At 43.8% G+C, this 12,217-nt stretch overlaps 2 protein-coding genes across 12 annotated transcripts; one reads left to right on the top strand and one right to left on the bottom strand.

The window, feature by feature from the left end:
• The first annotated feature begins 1,789 nt into the window (after positions 1–1,789).
• On the top strand, positions 1,790–7,525 carry Tinf2 (TERF1 interacting nuclear factor 2). Of its 9 annotated transcripts, none has more exons than XM_034498678.2 (9): positions 1,790–2,163; positions 2,273–2,356; positions 2,493–2,585; positions 2,699–2,806; positions 3,682–3,778; positions 3,887–4,331; positions 4,416–4,480; positions 4,798–4,892; positions 4,998–5,266. In XM_034498678.2, the coding sequence occupies exons 1-9, from the start codon at positions 1,972–1,974 to the stop codon at positions 5,067–5,069; spliced, it is 1,251 nt and encodes a 416-aa protein (XP_034354569.1). In that variant the 5' UTR covers positions 1,790–1,971; the 3' UTR covers positions 5,070–5,266. The 9 variants fall into 9 exon arrangements, with proteins under 9 accessions (XP_034354569.1, XP_076787090.1, XP_076787092.1 ...); XM_076930975.1 differs by lacking the exon at positions 4,998–5,266 and adding an exon at positions 7,302–7,525 and having other exon boundaries at positions 1,832–2,163; positions 2,493–2,594; XM_076930977.1 differs by lacking the exon at positions 4,998–5,266 and adding an exon at positions 7,302–7,525 and having other exon boundaries at positions 1,832–2,163.
• Gmpr2 (guanosine monophosphate reductase 2) lies at positions 5,644–12,188 on the bottom strand. 3 transcript variants are annotated; one of them, XM_034498680.2, is made up of 10 exons: positions 12,047–12,188; positions 11,561–11,662; positions 11,304–11,423; positions 9,185–9,268; positions 8,884–9,057; positions 7,752–7,833; positions 7,551–7,657; positions 7,335–7,377; positions 6,550–6,709; positions 5,644–6,186 (listed from the first exon to the last, which is right to left on the bottom strand). In XM_034498680.2, exons 2-10 carry the CDS (start codon positions 11,645–11,647, stop codon positions 5,997–5,999), a joined length of 1,047 nt encoding a protein of 348 aa, XP_034354571.1. In that variant the 5' UTR covers positions 11,648–11,662; positions 12,047–12,188; the 3' UTR covers positions 5,644–5,996. The 3 variants fall into 3 exon arrangements, with proteins under 3 accessions (XP_034354571.1, XP_034354572.1, XP_034354576.1); XM_034498681.2 differs by lacking the exon at positions 12,047–12,188 and adding an exon at positions 11,932–12,039; XM_034498685.2 differs by lacking the exons at positions 11,561–11,662; positions 12,047–12,188 and adding an exon at positions 10,776–10,870 and having other exon boundaries at positions 11,304–11,422.
• Between the last annotated feature and the right edge of the window lie 29 nt (positions 12,189–12,217).

Consider the following 12,217-nt stretch of genomic DNA (forward strand, 5'->3'; position numbering starts at 1 on the left):
TTAGGTTTCCATTGCTGTGAAGTGACACCATGATCAAGGCAACTCTTATAAGGGACAACATTTAATTGAGGCTGGCTTACAGGTTCAGAGTCTCAGTCCATTATCATCAAGGCAGAAGCATGGCAGCATCCAGGCAGGCATGGCACAGAAGGAGCTGAGAGTTCTACATTTTGTTCCAAAGGCAAACAGGAGAAGACTGGCTTCCAGGCAGCTAGGAGAAGTCTCAAAGCCCACCACAGTGACACACTTCTTCCAACAAGTTCACACCTCCTAATAGTGATGCCCATTCCCTGGACCGAGAATATTTAAACCATCACAGACTTACTGCAGAATAAGCTCACCCCTTTTTAGTTTTTTTCTGACTTCTGTCCATCTGGTTCAACTCAGCCGTTCTAGTTTAAACGCCTCTCCAGCTGATTTATTCAATTTGGCTTTTCTCTCAGCCTCTGAGTTGCTCTGCTTGACCTCAAACTAACTCTAGTGATCTTTTCTAATCTTCTGGCTCCTTTTCATTCTCTTACTTGTTCTGTCTTTACCTGTGCCTGTTTACTTTTCAATCTGTCTCTGTACAACTGTCCCAGTAAAACTGCCTCCTCTTCCTTTTCTTCCCCCGCCCCCCCCCCCAATTGTGCTGCTCACAACCACCTGTAACTTCCGTCCCAGGAGACTTAATATTTTCATTTGTCCCCCATGGGCACTCCACATACATGGTTCATAGATGTACATTCAGACAAAACACTGGTACACATTAAATAAAAATAAATAAAATCTCAAAAGAATTAAATTAATACATACTAACTTTTAAAAAGGAAATTAATTTTTCTCAGCTTTAAAAACAATGTATAACTTCCACCCAAAACCATGCAAGCAACAAGGGAGTAAATAGAGTGAACTATTTACAATACTGAAAGCAGGAAAAAAAAAAAAAAAAAAAAAGCCCACCTCACCTTGGGATTTAGAGGTGTGGCGCCGCCATACTCTGTGAGACAATTCTTTAGAAAAAAAATGAAAGTGATAAGGTCAGAAACTCAGATTTGCACAAAAATAACAGAAAATTACGAAGAAAATCAAGTACAACTACAACATCCAATGTAGTACTTTGGTACTAGGTCTGGAAAGACTCAGAAGACTGATGTGCAGAATGGAGACAAAGTGTGAGCCTTCAGTCTGGGAATGTAAGAAACCATCCAAATAATGGGCAGGTTTCATGAAATGCCTGCAAGGTGGGCAAGGCAGATAATTAATTCAAACAGCAAAGTAAGATTGTACAGTGTGCCCGGTTCTGTCCTTGGGGACAGCAATAAGAATTCACTAAAGGGCTCCATCAAGTTAGTGCTCAAAAGAAACTTGGAAAAAGAAGCCTTAGCTATTCTAAACTACACAAAACAGCAAAGATGTGCCACAGAAAAACAAAACGACTGTAATCCTACTGTCCAGGAGAACCCTGGTTGACCCTGTGATATTTCAAACTATCTTTCTTTTCGGCGCCGGCGAGTCAGGACAGGAGGGCGGAGCTACCATCCAGCCCTGTTTGGTTTTTTGAAAGCGAGCGCCCTCTTCCGTTTCGCGAGAGGAATGACAGAATACTTCCTGGGAGCCGCTGGCGGCCCGGGAAGAGTTTAATGCTGATTCAGACACCTAGGTTTACAGAACACTAGGGGTGAAGAGTGACGCGAGGCCGTACGTCACTTTCACAATTCAGGGGACCCCGTGACGTCACAGCTCCCGCCACGGCCTCTTCCGGGGCGGGAAGCTGCGCCCAGTCGGAAGTGACGTACCCTTGCATTCCGCGCAGTGGCGGCATTTTAAGCTTAGCGGTCTTGACAGGTTGATACACTGGCTCCTCGAAACGGGCCAAGCCAGTCCGCCGACCTTCCGGTGCAGATGAGAGAACCGGAGCTCAGCCCACGGGAGCGCCCACGAAGCCTGGGCTGAGCGAAAGGGGCGCGGAGGAAAGGGCGCCCGCGGGCCATGGCCCCACCTCCAGGGATGGGTCCTGCGTCTCTGCGGTTTGCTGCTGCTGCCAGCTGGCTGGTTGTCCGCGGTCGCCGCGTCGAGCACTTTTCAAGAGTGGTCGAGTTTCTGCAATCCCTGCGTGCTGCTGCCCCTGGCTTGGTTTGCTACCGGCACCATGAACGCCTGTGTATGGGCCTAAAGGCCAAGGTACTAGAAAAGAGTAGGATCTAAAGGGGCGGGATGCGAGGACCTAAGAAAGGACGACTCGTTGGGACTAAGACCGGTGGGTAGGTATTCTGAGCTCAGTACCGTGCAGGTGGTGGTGGAGCTGATCCTGCAGGAGCGACCCTGGGCCCAGGTCCTGAATGCCCTGAATCATCACTTCCCAGAATCCAGAACAGTAAGTAGCATTGGACCTTGAAGCTGTACGTGCTGTCTTGGACAGACCAGAACTCGTTAGGAGTGATGCAGCCAAGTTGCCCCTGGGTCCTGGCGACACCTCCTCCCCCAGATTTTTCTGTCTTTAATATCCTCAGCAGACAAAACAAGATAGGAAGCTTCTGGAGGCACAGGAAAACTTTTGCCTGCTTGTGAAGCAGCTGTCAGAGGACCCGGCTTCCAGCCTACAGGTGAGAATGGTAGGTTTGGAAGATGTTATGTGATTCCTGGGTTTTTTTTTGTTTGTTTGTTTTTGTTTTTTTTTCTAAAATATGTCTGACCTGCTTCTCTTTCCCACATGCAGGAACTAGAACAGGACTATGGGGAACCCTTTCTGGTTGCCATGGAAAAGCTGTTGTTTGAATACTTGTGTCAGCTGGAAAAAGCACTGCCTACAGTCAGAGCACAAGAGGTCGTTGAGACAGAAACACTTTTTTTTAATTTAATTTATTTTTTATTGGATATTTTATTTACATTTCAGATGCCATCCCATTTCCCCTCCCTAGAAAACCCCTATCCCATGCCCCCTTCTCCTTTTTGCTTTTATACAATTTTTTAATGTTAATCAAAGGCTTTATAAGTTTGGTAATGCTCAATATCAATCAGAACTGTAACCCAATACCCAACCTAGATATATCAACTATCTTTGACTGGCGGAGACATGTGAACATCTGCCTCTATGTGTGTGTCCCCCCCCCATCACCTAGCTCCTTCTCTCCTTACTACTACTCCTCTCCTTACTCCTCTTCCTCTCCATACTCCTCCCACCTTAGCTTCTCCTACATATCACCCTTCCTGTTAAAAATAAAACTTTTCTCTCAAAATACAGTTAGAGTATAACTATACCAATTTGTGTCAGTAAGGTGCAAGATAGACCTAATACCCAGCCCCTCATTTTGTTGACTATCCAGAACCTCTGTCATCTCTCCTAACTAAAAAACTTAGTTCTGAACCTGGCTTTTTTCTTGGCTTTAGAATGAATGTTAGCTGAAAACTATCCTCTCAAATCTTTTCTCTCAAAGTAAATAGCCGGGATTGACTATGAGAGTATAAGTCTTCAACCCTGTCAGAAATCCAGAATGACTGAGTTAACTGAAATTATGGGAAGCACAAAGCATAGCTTCTAAAACTTAGCCAATTTATAGAGACCGCTGAACACCCGGACAGTCCCTATACTACAAAATGTTGGAGCATCTGATCTTCAGCCTGACAGAAAAACTTTTAAGGGGAAATGCTGGGTGGCTTTACTGAGAATTATGATCTTCATATCTTTCACCTTGCCCACAGCTTCAGGATGCTCTAAGTTGGATTCAGCCTGGCTCACTGATCACTACTTCTGTTGCTTTGCGCCAGTATGGTATGGACATGGGGTGGCCATTTCCAGGTAAGCGAATCATCTGAGGTAACTAGCAGTTTGGAGGTGTTTAGCTTGACCAAACCTGAGTTTTTAACCTAGCTCTAATTTTATAAGGCATCTTATTTTATCTTTCAGAGAGCTCTACTTCTGGCTCAATAAATCTGATAGAACCCATAGAAGAGAGTCCTGATCAGCAAACAAAACCAGCACTCCACAATCCTCTGCCTAAAGCTAAGCTTGGCCCTCACCAGCCAGCCTCACGGGAGCACCTGGAACATTTAGCTGGCAACCGCTTTAATCTGGCCCCTTTGGGGAAGCGAAAATTACATTCACAGTGGACATCTGCAAAGGCAGGCCGTAAAGATCGGCCCACAGTCATGCTGTTCCCATTTAGTAGCACGGGCTTACCAGCTCACCACGGATCTAACCCTAAACGCAGGGAAGAACATGGAATGGTCACAGCGGGTGCTGTGGGAACAGAACCCATCTGCATTGAGAAGTCTAAGACTCCATCTCAAACCTTGGGGGAAAGGGCATTAGAGGAGACGCCACCTGACTCTCCAGCTGCAGAGCAAAAGGAGTAAGAATTGCTGCTGCTTCCTTGGGAATACATTCCCTGCCTGCTTCCCTTCTTCACCCAACCTTTCCCTTGTCTTCACCTCAGGAACTGTGTGCATTGCGTGGATCCTCTAAGACTGCCATCAACACTTCCTAGTGTCAAGAAACCAGGTAAGCAGGCTGAGTCAGAACTGGATCGAGCAGCCTGTCTTTGGAACTCTTCAAGGCCTGTGCTCACCTAAAAGTGGGTTTAGGTTTTGTTTTTGCTTTGTGCTTTTTTTTTTCCCCTCAAGACGGGTTTTTTTTTTTTTTTTTTGTTTTTTTGTTTTTTCTTCATAACCCTGGCTGTCCTGAAACTCCAATATGTAGACCAGGCTGGCCTTGAACTCAGAGATCCCCCTGCCTCAGCCTCCAGAGTGCTGGATTAAAGGTGTGGTCCACCAAGCTAGGCTAAAAGAGTGGTTTTAATTGTGGTTTCTTTCCTGCAGTGCTGTTCCCCCAATCCCTGCATAGCTCTGTTATTACCATAGAGGATTTGGTTTTGGATTCTGATGAGGAAGAAAATAACCAGAAGGAAGGGAAGGTGAGTAGGAAGAAGCAGAAAGCCGAGCCAAAAGATGGGCAGAACAAGGCAGGAATCCATGTGAAGTGTTCCCAGTTATAGGAATTATGCTTTTTTTCTCTATAGGAGTTTTTGAAAAACTATCAGAAGACGAAGTTTGACACCTATATCCCCATGTTTTGTGACTACATTCCATAATGTCCTGCTTATTCCTTTCTGGCTACATAAACAGTTCTCACTCAGGTCCTCTGGAATACCGTCTGTACTCTGTCCATCCACCTCTGCAGCTCTGCATGCAGTTTAATGAAAAAGAAGCAGCCCAGACCTGAGTTCCCAGCTACATTGCTATAAGCTTTGTAACACTTGAAAATTAAATCTTGATTTGTTTCACTGTCTTGATGGGAAGAAGGGGAATTAAGACTTGCATAGGTCTGTGTAGGTCATTCCTCAGAAACATAACAGGCTTCTCTTAGAGCTAGTTGAGGCCCTTTTCATATTTACTCCTTTATAAAGGGTTCAGACTTATCTAGAAGGGTTGAGAAAGAGCCTAGAAGGGAAATCATCCTTAATGCTATCCTAACAGTTGTCCTTAATGTCAGAATATACTTTGTAAATTTTTGTGTTACCAAGTTAGCTTGGGCTGGTGTTCTTGATCCCACTGGGTCAGGATTAATCCTACCTCTGCCCAGGAGGAGCATCTAGATGCCAACCTGTGCTGAAAGCCCAGCATCTATCTTTATGAAGGTATTTCAAATATATAAGTACTTAGCTGTTTAGACATTTGATGATCTCATTTAATGAAGCCGGTTAACATGATTCCAACAGCTTTCCTTTTCCAGACCAAAGTCTGCCATTTCTGTATGAATCAGCATCCTTTTTTCCTAATCTTCAGGGGCTGTCCCCAGATTGTCATTTGCAGATTTCACATCTTCTCCCTCGCCTCCCTCTCTCCTGTAGCCTTTTGTGTGCGCAGCTAGAGAAGCAGGAGTGAGTAGAGGATCGAGAACCGGAACTGGTAGCCACCACCACCACCACCACATGGGGCTGCCTGCCATGGGTGAGGCACACCCTGTTGGGAGGCTACACCAGCAGTGTTGTTGCCTCAGGAAAGTAGACTTGTTGGGTCTACTGGGAATTGTTGAAGATTGGATTCACTTGCTGGGTGACTCGGATAAAAGTAGTTCTCCGACTTAATTCCTTCAGCTTAGCAGCCCCTACATATGTGCATGTAGACCGGATGCCTCCTAGGATGTCACGAATAGTATGTTCCACATCGCCTTTAAAGGGAACTTCTACTATCTTTCCCTCTGAGGCCCTTGAAAAACAAAAACTTTTATTACCTCCTTCTGCAGAATTTTGTTTGTTTGTTTGTTTTTTGTTTTTCGAGACAGGGTTTCTCTGTGTAGCTCTGGCTTTCCTCGAACTTACTCTGTAGACCAGGCTGGCCTCGAACTCAGAAATCCACCTGCCTCTGCCTCCCAAGTGCTGGGATTAAAGGCGTGCGCCACCACTGCCCAGCCTTGCAGAATTCTTTAAACCCAATTACTCTTCCTGTCTCTAACATTTATACCCTTTCACCATTTTTCTCAGTAATGCCCTACATTTCCCAGAGGGTATGACACCATTTTCCATAGTCATAGTCACCAAGAGCACTCAAGTGCTAGCTCTCCATACATACCTGTATTCAGCCACACCTCCTGAATACTTCTTCATGGCCATTTCAGAACTCATTCCATAGAAGAGTTTGTATTTTTTGCCATCTCTCTCAATGAGCTCACCACCTGATTCACTGTGCCCGGCCAGCATGCCACCCAGCATCACAAAGTCAGCCCCTGCCCCTGCCAAAATCAAGAAGTTGGAAAAGATGCATCTGGCCAGGGTACCCATATAGGCACTGTCAAATTCAGCTTGTGCAAGTCTTGCTTCCTTGGGTCTGTTTGCATAGCTGATCCACAATTCCTTGAGAGTGCCTCTACTCTGGCCTCTGCTCCTCAGTGGGACTGACTATCTCAAGATTTTTAAAGACCTAGAAGTTCCCTGACTGGCTTCTGCTTTTCCAGTCTTTAACTTCATTTTACAGTTCCCAGCTCAGTATGATTTTGATTCTAAGACGATAAATCTCCAATTTTTAAAGATTACCTTGGAAATAGAAAAATGAATATTTGTAGTTCTGGTCCTCAGTGTGATTTTGTAGGTCAGATATAGGGTTCAGCAATCTACATTACATTGTCAATCTAGGGCATGTCATAAATGGCCCTGGCTCACCCTTGGGAGGGTCAAAATCTCAGGATTTCCTTGATTGCTGCTTGTCCCAGGTGACTCTTAGGTTTCAGGGTCACTGGTTTGTATTATGAATCTAAATGGCTTCTTCAGCTGTGTCTAACTTGACATCTTGCCCTTAGATCCTCAGCATCAATTTGTCTTCTACAGGATCTTCCTGCCATGCCCTCCCAGTCTCCTTACCAAAAGCCTTTGCCACATCCCCAGGACAGCTGCAGCCTCCATCCTGCAAAATAAGGAATGCTGTGAGAGACAGCATAGATTTCTCAAGACTTATCAACTGCCCATGTCAAAGTGGACCAGAACTCATGTCCTAACCAGGACTTCACCAGAGCCCCACACTGCAGAAAACAATGGCTGCTGAGCAGCCCCAAACCCTCTCCAGGTCTCGAGTCTTACTGAAATGATATGGCCTTTGAGGCCATGAGCAGCATCTGCACACTCCATCACTGCACTGAGTTGTGGATACCCCACTCCAGTTTTCTTCCGAGTTGTACAAACAGAGCCTGGGAAGAGTGACAAGAGGTGAGAGTGAACTCTCCTATGGTCTTTGCCTTCCAACAGGGCAGATGACACAATGGCCCTAAGGAACCAGCTTACCAGGACCAATTCCCACTTTGATGATGTCAGCCCCAGAGAGGATTAGCTCTTCTACCATCTCTCCTGTTACCACATTTCCTGCCTGAGACAATAATCAAAACAGAGCATTCTTAGGGTTAGTGGTGGAGAGCAGCTTTTGTGCTCTCATATAATCCATGCCTCCACTGTGGCCTTCCTATTACAAATAAAGGGGACCTACAGCCCTCTACAGGACCTTCCACCAAAGGACCTAGATTCCCGCTCACTCTTACTCCCACCCCACATACATACTTTGACTTAGTGTGAAGGATAGAGGAAACAACACTTGTCATTGAACTAGGGTAAAAACAGGTCCAGAATGACCTTTAAGGCAGCAAGGTGAGGCAACAAGCCATAAAGCGGCATTAAGGAGCAGTTGGTGAGTCAGAAACCCCACTCAGATAGACAGTAGTGCCGGTTCACTACCAGGGGACTACTGCCCAGTCTGGAGCTCTCTACCTTGAAAAAAAATGAATAGACATTGGAATGTGGGCTAAAATATCTGCCCAATAGTGTGTAGACAGTGCAACACCCCCTTCAATGCTGTGAAGAAGACGAAACCTTGGATTTTGTCTCTAATAAGCTTCTAAGAAATAAAACATAGTTTTATATGATACTTTTGTTGTTAGTTTGAGACAGGCTCTCAATCTGTTTCAATCCCCCAAGTACTGGGATTATAGATATGTATCAATGTTAGGCTTTCATTTAACACTTTCTATTAAAGCACAGGCAGTAGGCAGACTTATGTACAACAGGTATGTGCAATGTGTAAATATTCCATCATGTTTTTTCAGTCCTTGATTAATTAACTGTGAATCAAAGATCAGAGTTGTTGCACTGATTAATACACATTTTAAACTTTGAACCATGACAGTAACATGTAGAGTTGAAATATGCAGCAGAGACCAAGCATTGATAAAATGAAATGTCAGGAAAGAGGAGACAAAAGTAACAGGTGTAGGATAATAATACTCAGAGTGTAGTGGTGCCCTCCAGAGGCAGAGGCAGGCATATCGCTTGAGTTTGATGTCAGACTGGTCTACCGAGTAAATCCAGGGCAGCCAGAGATACATACAGAAGCCTTGTCCCAACAAAACAAAAAGTAGAAACATACCATGATGGTGTGTTGGGGGAATCGCTTCCGTACATCCTTTACAAATTCAACAAAATGTTCAGAGTAGCCATTAGCCACATCCAGGCATATATATTTTACTTGAGGAATAGCTTCCAGGATCTGTTCCAGCTGCTCAAAGTCAGCAGAGCCTGTGCCTGAGCTGGCAGCTAGATACTGTGGAGAAAAAGCATTAGACCAACCTGTGGCACTGTATCAGAAATGAGGTGGTAAGTGGCCAATAGGGATTAAAGGTGAGAAAGGATTCCTGGGAAACTAATGAGCAGGGTAGGCCCAGAGTTACCTCAAGACAGTCAGGATTCTGGCTAGCAAACTCTTGCCATTGATGGATGCTGTAGTGCTTATGGATGGCAGTGAACAGGGAGAACTGAAGAGACAAAAGAACCATCAAAAGGCCAGAAACTTGATTAGACTATCTAGATATATCGTTATACTGCCTTGAGAGAAAATGAGACAATAGTATGAGGAAGTTCATGGCTGAGCTGACTTAGCCACTGTTAGTCCTACAATCCCAGTTACAGCCTTTACTCTATTAGCACTCGTCTGGTATTCCTACCAAAGTACTGTGTGTTCAGGTTGGATTTCAACACTAGCACATTGTTCATGACCTTAAAAGTGATAGGGACATGCGCTTGGCACAATAAAACAAGTAACAGGTCTGGAAGAACTAAAGAGGCTAAATGGAGGAGTTTGTCTACATTCAGCTCTAAGGGGATCCAGTTCTCAAACTGTGTTTTCCTCTCTTTTGTTTTACTTGCTGGCAGTAATCCAACACACAAAGTTAAGGGTTTAAGACTGGTGGAGCAACAAAATACTATCACAACTATTCTCTTTTCTGCTGGAAAAGAACAGATTTTCATGTTAGGGACATAAACATGCAAATGCAGAGATCAATGTCATCTCTCTTAGGCAAATTCAAAAAGACAATGATTCCCAGGCAGTGGTGGCACAGGTTTTTAATCCCAGTACTTGGGAGGCAGAGGCAGGCAGATTTTTGAGTTCAAGGAGAGCCTGGTCTACAAAGCAAAGTTCCAACACAGCAAAGGTTATACAAAAAAACCCTGTCTTAATAAATAAAACCTCTGACTCATGAAATTGCAAGTATCTCAATACTGTGAGAAAGACATGGAGAAGACACTAAATACTGGTGTTTTTGCTTTCTGAGCGTAAATGTGCAACCCCAAGAGTCAGTAGTTGGTTGAAACAGCACAAATTTTTCAAGTGAGAAGAAATACAAGGAAGTCATGTATCAGTCAACCACAGGGAGTTCTATGCATAAAAGCCAGTATTCTGCTTTCTCAGTAAAAGTCAACTGTCAACATGTTGATAATCAAAAGCTATAGGTGGTCAGCAGGCCTTGGAGATATGTTGGCTTAATAAGTTTACCCAAATACATACAAACCCTAAGAAAAACTTGGCTTGTATCTAACCTTTTTATCATTATTGAGACTTGGCTATTTTTCTAAAATTTGATTTCTGTAGTACTGGTCCACAGTTTTGAAATCCAGTCCTCAGTAAGGTTCATGGATTACAGCATGTCTTTTAACAGATTTGCCAGTTCCCCAAATCTACCTGTCAGAGAAGGCAGACAAGAGATAACAGATGGAACCCTGAAGGGTTAGTAAATGGTAACAGGAATAAGGTAATAAAACTCCGTAATTATCAATCTCAGAGAAAGCACAACAAACATTCTATAAAAACAGAAAAACAAAATAAAAAACCAAGGTCTTTAAGGCTAACAGCCACAAACAGAAACAGAATTCATCAGCTGGGGCTACATGGGGTAACTAGCAAAGCACACTATGTTCTCAAAAGTGCCCAGGCAACTATCTACCTTCTCAGCTACATGCACAGAAGCAAGAGATATTACTGACAGGAGCAGTGTCTTCCATTTTCAAAGGGAACAGTCTGTATTTAAGAACAAAACTTCCATTTGGGATAGATCTCAGAAACTCCCAGGAACCTAGAACTTAAAGAAGTGAAAAATTAAAAGAACAGTAGGCATACACGAAACCTAATAAACTCCTTTTCTCTGTGATATTCCAGGTAGAAAATTTTAAATACTCAAAACAGTATTTAATTTCTGGACTAAAACAGTGACTGTTTAAAGTTCAAACGACGACTGTCTAAAGAAATGCATGTGATTGGGTTGACCCGAGTGAGCACTGGAAGAATTTGGTAAAGATATAACTTATGGAGAGTTATAAATAAAAAGGATGAAACAAAGCTAATTTTGAGTCTCATTAGTTCAGACAGATCTATGAACTGATCAAAGGGTTCTTAGTAATGGAAAAATTAGTAAACCCAACATTCTGTTAATTGCCAGAGACTGAGAGTAGAGATGTAATGCCTCTGTAGCCAGCTGGGATAACATCTGGTAGGGTGCATAAGGTTAATCTCACCTTACAGAGAACCTTAGCCATTTCAAAAGTACCCACAGTATCCATATTGGCAGCAATGATGGGGATGCCATTGTACATCTGCTTTGAGTTCCGGAACGAAAATGATCTTGTGAGATCTACCTGTAGACATTAACAGGACATTAAGCATTTCATTCATTCAGAAAATATGTATCATATTAGAACCCGACAGTTTTCTTGGTCCTGGTTCATTAGAAGCTTGAGGTAAAAATAAAACCCAAGGAAGACAACTGGCTCACCTCACTTCGAGACTTAAGAGTGCTGCGTTTGGGTCTCAACAGGACATCCTTGAAGTCTAGTTTCACATCATTGTCAATATGAGGCATGATGCAGGGCTGGAGCTAGATTTAAAAAAAAAAAAAAGTTTAGCTGTAAGACTGGGAAGTAAAAAAGTTCTAAACCAAGTCCCCTGTGAGCCTCAATGTCTCGATGGCGGTTGGACGAGAAGCACCTCTCATGCTTAAATTGTGTATAGTCAGATCAGGGTGTGGTCCCTGGAGTCTCGCTGGGACTATCCTGTGTCTGGATTACCCTAATGCTTCAATCCCAGGTATGATTTTTAGGGAGAATTGGAAAGAGATTATGATCTCTGAAGGTTATGATCTCTTACCCGGTTAATCTCCCTTTTCCCACCCCTGCAAAGGGCAATATAGAGTAAGAGGCTGACTTAGTAAGGGAGGAGAAAAGATATTTTTTTAACCAGCTTCCGGCATAGCGGTACTCACTTCCTGTTGCTTTGACTTAGGTGGCAGTTGACCAAAGATTCTTTTGCTTAGCAACTACCCGCGTGCGGCCTCGATGAGCCTTCAGGGCGACTCGAACAAGTTCCGCTAATTGCAAACCCGACTACCCAAGGAATTCTAGCTTCGGGCGTTGTGCAAAGCCTTCTGGGTAAC

The sequence above is a fragment of the Arvicanthis niloticus genome, chromosome 3, assembly GCF_011762505.2.
Source record: "Arvicanthis niloticus isolate mArvNil1 chromosome 3, mArvNil1.pat.X, whole genome shotgun sequence".
Classification (NCBI taxonomy): Eukaryota; Metazoa; Chordata; class Mammalia; order Rodentia; family Muridae; genus Arvicanthis; species Arvicanthis niloticus.

Coding starts and splice junctions, on each gene's coding strand:
- Gmpr2 (XM_034498680.2), bottom strand. CDS start 11,647: ATGCCTCATATTGACAATGATGTGAAACTAGACTTCAAGGATGTCCTG. Junction 9,058..9,184: donor AGAATCCTGACTGTCTTGAG/GTAACTCTGGGC, acceptor TTTTCTCCACAG/TATCTAGCTGCCAGCTCAGG. Junction 7,658..7,751: donor CAAAGTGGGAATTGGTCCTG/GTAAGCTGGTTC, acceptor CACTCTTCCCAG/GCTCTGTTTGTACAACTCGG.
- Tinf2 (XM_076930975.1), top strand. CDS start 1,972: ATGGCCCCACCTCCAGGGATGGGTCCTGCGTCTCTGCGGTTTGCTGCT. Junction 2,595..2,698: donor CCAGCCTACAGGTGAGAATG/GTAGGTTTGGAA, acceptor TCCCACATGCAG/GAACTAGAACAGGACTATGG. Junction 3,779..3,886: donor CATGGGGTGGCCATTTCCAG/GTAAGCGAATCA, acceptor TTTATCTTTCAG/AGAGCTCTACTTCTGGCTCA.